The sequence below is a fragment of the Nestor notabilis genome, unplaced genomic scaffold (assembly GCF_000696875.1).
Source record: "Nestor notabilis isolate BGI_N333 unplaced genomic scaffold, ASM69687v1 scaffold21984, whole genome shotgun sequence".
NCBI lineage: Eukaryota > Metazoa > Chordata > Aves > Psittaciformes > Psittacidae > Nestor > Nestor notabilis.
The window spans coordinates 6,515-15,572 of record NW_009924607.1 but is presented as its reverse complement, the minus strand read 5'-3'; the positions used below and the strand labels follow the sequence as shown (position 1 = coordinate 15,572).

Sequence of the window (9,058 nt, the reverse complement as noted above, 5' to 3'; positions counted from 1 at the left end):
TGGGGGCCAGGCGGCTATTCAGTAGCCATCTGCTCAATGTGGTCACTGAGCAGCTTGTATTGCTCTGTGGAGGAGAGAGAAAATGGTGCTGGGAGGGTGCTGAAGCATCCCACCCAGGTAGGAGGGCTCCATCCCTCTGGAATCCCATGGAAGGGGTGCTCATCCTCCCCTACCTTCATCCAAGTTGCCGATGGTCGCCTGCTTCTTCAGGAAGTCGCTGCAGAGCTTCTTGTTCAAGCCGAACGCCAGCATGTTGTGAATGAAGGTGCTGAGGAGGGACAGAGATGTTCTTGGTGAGGGAAGGGCCAGGCTGCCCTTTCTTCCCCCCACCTTCCTCTTTCTCCCTGCATCCCCTTGTATGAGGCACTGGGGTGATGCTCGGCTATGGGAGAGCATGCTAAGAGACATTGTGGTGCCCAGATTTTCAATTTAGGGTCAGGAACAGACCCTAAGAACACCAAGTGTCCTCTGCACCATAATGGATGTCCCCAGTGAAGGAATATCTGGCAGGTGCCCCCCTTCAACAGCCCATGTCCTGCTCACCCCAGCTGCCCGAAGGTGATGTTCTCATTGAAGCGGAGGCTGTCGTCACGCTCCTCCTGCGTCATATGGCACCACTTCTCCCTGCAAGGCACAAGCCCGTCTGGCACCACCATCACCCCAGGACCCCCTGCCTGCATCCCCCCTCCCCAGGACACAGACAGCATCAAAACCCCTTGGCATGTGGGGTGCAGGATGAGCTCCCACAACTGCATCCATCCGCAGGTCTCTTGCTCTGGGACAAAGAAAGAGATGTCGCAGGAGAAAGTCATCTTCAAGCTTGGCTTGCTGCCGAAGGTTAAGAGCCAGGAAGAACATTGGCCTCGCCAGCACAGAGCTTGCATCTCTCACCTTCAGTGCCATCACTTTGGCAAGGGGGATGAGTGAGGAAGCAGGGGGGTCTGCAGCTCATGCTGAAGCCCCCCCAACCCAGGAGGGGTACCAGGAGGGTACCAGTCACCTCTCCTCCCTCTGCAGTGGGGCTCCAACACCCCAAACCCCAAGCAAGCCATTCCGCAAACATACCTCCCCCTCCGACAGCACGGGGGGCTCCCGTCCTCCTTCCCATGGCCCCACTCAAGGGCCAAAGTGCCAACATCACAGTGCAGCCCTGAGGATGCCCTGGCTCTACGCCGCCTCCCAAGCAAATGCAACTGCATCATTGCCTTAAAGGAAAGGGGTTTCTGTGCTCTAGATGTTTGCAACCAACTCTAGGTGGTGGCAGGAGTCCCCATCCCGGTGTCCCACTTGCAGGGGCTTTGGCAGTAAAGCCTGTGTCATGGGAATGTCACTGTGGTGGTGCAACGCTCAGGTGGTGGCAGCAGGGGCTCGGTGCATGCACACCAGGTGAAGCCAGCCCCATCCCGAGAGGTTACAGGCAAGGATAAGAGGAGGAAAAGCAAGGAAAAACAGGGATAGGTAGAAGAAAAGTAGCTCTATGGAGGAGAAGGAAGAGGAGAACACCAGGAGCGCATCACACGCTTATAGCTCGCACTAGCTCACCGGCACACCGAGCAGGATGGGAGGAGCTGTGTTGGGTGAAAACAGCAGTTGGGATGAAGGGTGTCTCACAGTACATTCAGGGAGGTGAGCTCAGACCCAGAGCATGTTGGTGTTGCTGAAAGTGGAGAACGATGAGTGCTCATCCAGGCTGACCCCACAAAGGAACCCTGTCCTCACCCCCGCCAGCCCAGCCTATGAGGAAGGTGCTGAGCTGAGCTTTCAGTCTCCAGGAGTGAGCTGCTGCTATTCACAGGGCTCTGGAAACTTATATGGTATATTAAAAAGGATTTAAAGAAAAAAGGAGGTGTAATTTCTTCCAGATAAAGCTTACAATAGCAAATGAAAACCACATCCAAATCTGGAGGCTGCAAAGAAAGGAGAAGAATCAAATTAAGGAGCTTTGAAATCTGGAAGCGAAACTTCACAGACCTCACTGGCCCACTTACAGAAGCAGCATGTTTGTAACAATTTTTTTCCTGCCTTTTTATGTTTTTGAGGGAGGAAGGAGAGAGAAAAAAAACATTATCAAAGTGCCCAAGAAAAATCTGGCTTGTTATTCGGGAGTAACATGCCTGGGAAGGGGGAAAACCCACATGTGGCTCTACTCAAGCTCTTTGATCTTCATACCAGCACGGTGGGGCAGGCGCAGGGGTGTGTAACCCCATGGTGTGCTAACACCTTGCCTGTATTTTGGTGTACCCAGGTATGTCTTGCCATGGACAGACACTGATGAGAACCACACCGGTGGGGTTGTGGCTTCAGCATCACTCATCTTTCAGCAACAGCATTTCACCCCGCACAGCAAACCTGAGCAATGCTCTATCTGAGCCGTATTCCAGTTATCCATTTGCTGGTGCATGCCTTAGCCACGCGGGAGATTTACTGCCAAGCTTCAAAGAACCTTCATCCTCTTGCTAATGCCATCACTTGGAGTGATTTGCTCCGAGATCGACTATCCCACGCTCCAGCAAGAGAGCCATGACTCTCCCCCTGCCCCGATCCCAGCTCGGAGCACAGATGGATATATCTGGATTTGAGCTTTTTCAGCTGGCAAAGGATCCTCAGCACCTCTATGTGGCAGCAGAAGCCAGGAGCAAGCGGGAAAGACAGGAGAGGGGGATGCTTTCTCCACAAAGAGGCTCAGTTCGTGTCCAAAACCTGCCCGGGGAGCTGTTCCCAGCATAAGCCCTTGGATTCCCCATCAGTGGGGATCTGACTCCCACAGTAAAATATTACAGCTTGAAACTGGTCAAGTTTCCTTATAAAAGGCTACATTAAAAAGGAACCAATCTAAACCTTTCTGTCCCTTTTGAGTGGGTGATGCACAGAGTCTAACCTCTGGTGGCCGTCCCTCCTCTATGGAGAAAGGGCCTTTCAGAGCCCCCAGTTGCCCCCCTCCCCAGGGCAGGATTTGGACCTGAAGTGAGCATCGGCCTCTGGACACTAACGCACTGAAGTACGGGGACAGACACACCTCTTCTCCTCTTCCTCCCCAGTGTTCCCTCTGGAGCGGCAGCAGAAACAGGGCCGACAAAAGTGGTGCGTGAAAGATCATGCAAGATAGAGGGATGGAGGGGAAAGGAGAGAAGAAGAGAAGGAAAGAAGGTTGTTAGAGGCAGAGAGAGGAAAGAGAGAGAAAAAGAGGTTTAGTTCTGGTTCCTTCCTCCATCCCCTGCCCTCCCCACCAACAGGAGCAAAAACCTCCCCAACTTTACTGCAGTCCCAGGAGGATGCAGCCCAAACAGCCCAGAGATACCCTGGTCACCCCCTAGAGATGGTCACAGCCCCATCACCGTGGACCCTCTGGACATCTCCCATGGCCAAGCACCATATTCCTGGTGTTTCAAACCCACCCCATGGGACAACAGCCCTCACAACCAGCTCCTCCTGCCAGGGATTTTAATCCTCAGTCCAGCAAGCAGCATCCGTTCACCCAGTTGCATCCATTATCCTCTCCAGAAGACTGAGAGGGATCACTACCACCTTCCACCCCCCCTCCCCGAGATACTGAGAGTGCTCCAAAGGTGCAGCTCATTTGTTAGGTGGGCTTGTTTCTGCAGCAGAAGCAGACTCAGCCATCAGATTAATTGAGAAAGGCACTCGGAGCAGAGAGCAGCTGCCGGTGGCGTATGTCCTTGTGAGACACTTGCTGCTGCTAATTTGGGGCTTAATCAAAGCAAATGCAGTTATGGCTACATTAACTGTTCAATAGGTTCTCTCGGTGGCTTGCCTGGGATAAAAAGGAAGGCAATTAAAGAGAAAACAGAGATTGATCAGCGCGCTGAGCCTAGCAGAGCATCCCATAGCGTGAGCCAGGGCTGCTGTGGCTTAGCTCAGGTTGTGGGGGGGATGCAGGAGGGCTGGCTGCTCAGAAAAGGGGCTGTTCAAATGCTCTCATCCTGAAAGCTCAAAGCACTGCACAGACACACAGCAGCGGGGAAACTGCAGTTGAGAGAGGAGTGAATCGCTCAAGTCCTTGTGGCAGCTCCACGGTGGAGCAAGAGATGGGCATGGCCCTGGTGAGCATCTCACCCACCCTTGCACCCTGTGGGGTCCCCACACCTGGGCATCCAGATGGTCCCAGTACACAATCACCCTCCCAAACAAGCAGCCCCTTCCCTTTGCAGGGTTTATCCCCATCCTCCAGCTCTCAGGGATGATGCTGCCATCCCCGGATCCCATCCTTGATGCTTGCCTGGTGTTGGTCCCCACACTGTGCTGGCACAGCATGTCCACAGCCCCCTGGGGACAGGAAGGACCCAGAGCATCCCCTCCCTATCTCTGCACCAAGCATCTTTCCCCAGATCTGCTTGCAGACTAAGCATCAACAGCCTGAACACGGCTGGGATTATGTGGACATGCCTCTAGGGCTTTGTCCTTGCAAAACCAATGCAAAACAAGCAAAAACACCTTCATGATCCCAAATCCCTAAGAGGATGCACCCCACAGCCCAGTGGTCCCACGGATTTGTCATCAGGGTGGAAAGCAGAACATTTCCCTATGGTCGGTGATGCTGAGGGCCATTGGGAATGCTGTGAGGCTGGAGGGGACACAGCATCTCCTTTTCCTATGGGAACACATCCTACCTGGTGGTGGGGGACCGCTTCCTGCGCTCGCAGTGCACAGCATCAAAGAAGGCAGCATTCCAAAACCTCAGATTGTGCCTGCAGGGAGGGAGGGAGATGCTGGGAATGACCACCCCCTATCTCCCATCTCCCCCATGTCCCCAGGTCCTCCCAGGTCCAAGCTCTCCCACTTCCCAAGGGCCACGAGATGATTCAAGGGGGGCTAAAGCAAGCCTGGTGGTTGGACCAGCTCCTTGAGTGGCTGCAAACACACTCTCACTAGCACAAGGGATGTGCAAAAGCCACAGGCATCCTCTCTTAGGGGGAGCAGCAGCTCAAAAGCGCTCACAAACATCTGATGAAGGTGTGGGCAAGGAGAAGAAGTCCCCTCCCCAGGGAGACCAACACAGGCCAGGAACCAGCTCGCCCCAGGCAGGCTTTACCAGATCGGCTGCTGCTTGAGGTGCATGTACAGGTAGATCTTCTCTCCTTTCTTCTCCTCCTCTGGGCTCTGCACAGAAACTGTGAGGACACAGTTATATGCCAAGGTCTGGATGATTCCCACCTTCCCACCCATGGACAGGCTATGTGCCCCCTTCCAGCTTGGTGTCCATGCAGCCGTCATGGCAAGGTTTGCAAACCAAATACTTATTCCCAACACACCCTCAGCAACAAGAATAGGAGATTTGGCTGCCCTTTGTGGGCAGATATTAGTTTTGATCAAAGCATGGATGTCCTGGAAGGGTACCTGAGGGACTGGACCATTGATTGGTAGCAGAAACAGCTACTGAGAGGAAACTGGTGCAACACAAAAGCTCAGGGGCAGTGGATGCTCAAACCTCTGCAACCTCTGCCACTGAGGACAAGATGTCACAAGATGTCCTTGCAGGACAAGAGCTGTGATTGCTCCAAAGCAAGGAGCTGTAAAGGCTCCTTTAGAGCACTAGGAGCTCAGAGGAGACAGCATCTTCCTGCCCTTCTCCCGGCCCCACAGCTCCAGCAATGCTGGTCATTTTGTGCTACTTCCAACCCTCACTCCTTCACTGAGGATGTCTTGACCATCAACACTGGCTCCACTCACCCGTCTTCTTCAGCTTCTCCTTTGGTTTGTCCTCACCTTCGCTGTGGCACAGAAATCAGTGTCAGGACCCAAAAAGCCTGTCCCTATGACAGCCCATATGACAAAGCCCTGCCCACCCCAATGAGAAGAGTACCTTCATTGACCCCCCCCCCTGCTCCCATGCCACTGTCCCCAAGGCCAGAAAGGTGGCTAAGAGACTGTGATGTCCATCTCAGTCAGGCCCAGTACAGAGATGATGCACAAGACCACAGAGCAACAGCACCATTTGCTAGAACCATGTGTCTATGAGTCTGTGGTTTCCATGCCCAGGGGACATAGAACTTCCAGGATGCAAAATGCCCAGTGACCAAAGTATGAAGCATGGGACCAACCCTCTTCCCATGGCCATGACACCTCCTGGCTCACGATGACCCTACACTCGGGAGGTTGCTGCCTTGGTTATGTTTCGTGTGCCTGCCTCATCCCATCCTGCCCGGCCAACACAGGGGTACCCACTCGCTCTTTTTGCTGGTAGGACCCTTCAGTTTGGTCTCCAGGCCCCCGAAGAAGCCCTTGACATTCTCTGTCTTGGCTGACGTGGTTTTCAGCAGCCGCTCCGCGACGTCCTTCTTCTCTGCCAGCCAGCTATTTGCTGACTTCAGGTACGAGTCGATGCTGCCCGTCGGCTTCTCCTTGGCCTCCAAGGGCAGCGTGTGGGTCTTGCCTGTGGGCAACACATCAGGAGCTCAGCTGGACCCATGGTCCTGGGTGCTGCCAGCTCCTGGAGGACCCGCTCCCAGCTACAAGATGCACCACAACGACCAGGAGGCAGACGGAAACAGCCCAGACCCATCCCAGTTCCTGTAGGTCTTTATCCTCCCCCTAGTTTCGGATAGAAAATCAGGAGTGACCACCACACGTCAAGCAATAAGCCAAGGTGCTTCTGGGCTGGGACATTCGCATCACATCCCCAGGGTCAGGGAACATCTGGGGGTTGCCACACACACTAGCCCTGGCTAGAAGCAATGATAAACCCTCATCTGCATGAGGTACCACCCCAACGAGGGCCTCTGGGAGGTTTGCACTGCTTCTTGGCCATGGAGGCTCTTTTCAGCTCAGTATCAGACAGAGTAAGACAAGCTTGGGTACCCTCTATCACCCTTCGCGTGCACAGGGCACACTTCACCACCAACACAAGCAGAGCCCCAGGGTGCAGGCACTCCTTACCCACGTAGTAGTAGGTGAAACACATGGTCATGAGGTTCTTGGCAGGGCTGAAATCATCCATCTGGTGACACCTGCCACAGAAGGAGGATTTGGTGAAGACTCCCAGTGATGGCAACCCATGGGTGCTGCCCCTCCTCGAGCCATGGCTCTGATCTCAGGGGCTTTCAGTGATGGCAACGAAGCCCCATCCCGCCCCTGACTTACTCAAACAACACGAGGGCAAAGGACTGCATCAGGCGGTAGAAGGTCTGCTCCGAGACGCACTTGGAGTTGCAGCGCTGCAGACACAAAGCCCAGGGTTTAGCACAGCTAAAGCAGCAACCTCTGCCCACCCCACGACCCCCCATGCAGGGAGATGGGCAGAGCCTCGCTCCTGGAGACAGGGGTTTGCCTCTTGGAACTGTTTTTGAAGGGAATAGGATGTTTCTGAGTGCTGATGGGATTTCATTTTACGTAAAAGAGGTGAATTCTGTTCCCACATTGCAATAAGCAACTGCTTCAAGATGCATTTATTCACATCTGCATCTCCCTGATAGTTCCTCCCTTTACCCGAGTTCCTGCCCTCCAGAAGTATTGTTTTGGGGTATTGCTGAATTCCCCTGGCCTGAGCCTCCTGCTCCAAAGCCCCAGTGCAGCGTCGCTGCTCCTTTGCCCATCTCTCCCCTTACCTGGGCACTCACGTATCTTGCAAACCACTCTCTGCCCTTCCCGTTCTCGCTGCTGCAGAGCTCACCAAACCTGGCCTTCTCTTCTTGGTCCAGATCCTCTCTGAAATGGGTTAAAAAGAGAGAAAAACACTATTAAAGGTGAGGATGTGGATGGCATCTTGTCCTGCCATCGTGGCTCAGCTCCTCCACCTCCATCCTGGTCCTGCGATGCCAGGAGGAAGCAGAGGAAGAGGAGCATCCATTTTGCCATCCCTCATCTTATGCTGCTCTTTTGTTCCTCCCTGGCAGGGGAAAACCAAAGGGAGGGGGACAAAGGAAGCGCTAAGCACAGCCTGAGCAGAGACTGAGCTCCAGAGACAGGCACTGTGCCCCAGAGCAAAAACAAACCCTGTTGCTGCTCATCACGCTCCGTTTGCTCAATCCTGCTTGACACGCTGAGCCACAGCATTATGGAGACCACAGTGATGGGAGCTGAGGGGATGCAGGGCTGAGGTGGGAGCCAGGGGCTGCTGCAGGGCCAAGGGGCACATGGTGAGCTGCTGGTGTTGGCAGGAGCATCATTAGTGGGGGAGAGGAGCTGGAGACAGAAGCACAGTGAGACCCCCAGCATGGGAAAAGGGAGAAAGGAGAGGGGTGGGAAGCTGGAAGATAAGCTGGGATGTGCCCAAGAAAGGGATGCAGGTCAGAGCATGCATCCCCCTGTCAGCTCTGACAACACCGGGAGCAACAAGCTGCGTTATCCAAGCACAGGGAAGGACACAAACCGATGTTCCCGGAGTGGAAGAGCAGCCAGATCCCACCCTATGGGATGCCAGGGCAGGAGGCTCAGGCCCCGTTCACTCACCCCCCGGTGAAGATCTTCTCCACGTAGTGCCGCATGAATTCCCGGCGCTCGGCCGTCTCCTCATCCCGGGCCGACTCGGTGCTCTGGCTGGAGGAGAAGGACTCGTTGGAGGAGGAGCGCTGGTACCTGCCCCAGTGCTGGGGGGAGTCGCCCATGTCGTTCTCGCTGTCTGCTGACTCGGTGGCATCGCTCTCCTCCCCAGCCACGTCCCCCGTGTCCCCCGGGTGCCCGTTGCCATTGGGGGCAGAGGGCTCCGAAGGGATGCAGGTGGGTGTTTCGGTGTCAAAGTCGATGAGGTTCCCTACAGGCACGTCCGGGGGGGCCTCCATGGCTCTCCCAAGGGATGTGGTGGTGTTGGGGGGCTTGCTCCTGGTCCTGTTGCCCTCACTGGGGTGTTGAGGCCATCGCTAGCGGGATGCCTGGGAGGACGGGCTGGCTAAAGCAGGCAGGTCCTTCTGAGCAGGGACACGTTACTGCAGGGCATCTGAAAGACAAGGGGAGGACAAGAGTGATGACAGGGCCCCAGGGAACCTCTGCCATGGACCTTGGACAAGGAGACCTACAATGTCCCCAGTATGCCCATCAGCAGCATGGAGGGACAAGACAGGGATGCACTTGTCAGGCAGAGCTGGCTGCTCTCCATCAGCCATGT

At 55.0% G+C, this 9,058-nt stretch overlaps 1 protein-coding gene across 2 annotated transcripts; it reads right to left on the bottom strand.

Annotated features, from left to right (window-relative positions):
* Nucleotides 1–14: 14 nt before the first annotated feature.
* Nucleotides 15–8,735, bottom strand: KIAA0513 (KIAA0513 ortholog). 2 transcript variants are annotated; one of them, XM_010012682.1, is made up of 12 exons: nt 8,407–8,735; nt 7,563–7,662; nt 7,099–7,172; nt 6,895–6,965; nt 6,184–6,391; nt 5,689–5,729; nt 5,051–5,129; nt 4,629–4,706; nt 3,017–3,046; nt 544–624; nt 174–268; nt 15–64 (listed from the first exon to the last, which is right to left on the bottom strand). In XM_010012682.1, exons 1-12 carry the CDS (start codon nt 8,733–8,735, stop codon nt 15–17), a joined length of 1,236 nt encoding a protein of 411 aa, XP_010010984.1. The 2 variants fall into 2 exon arrangements, with proteins under 2 accessions (XP_010010984.1, XP_010010985.1); XM_010012683.1 differs by lacking the exon at nt 3,017–3,046.
* Between the last annotated feature and the right edge of the window lie 323 nt (nt 8,736–9,058).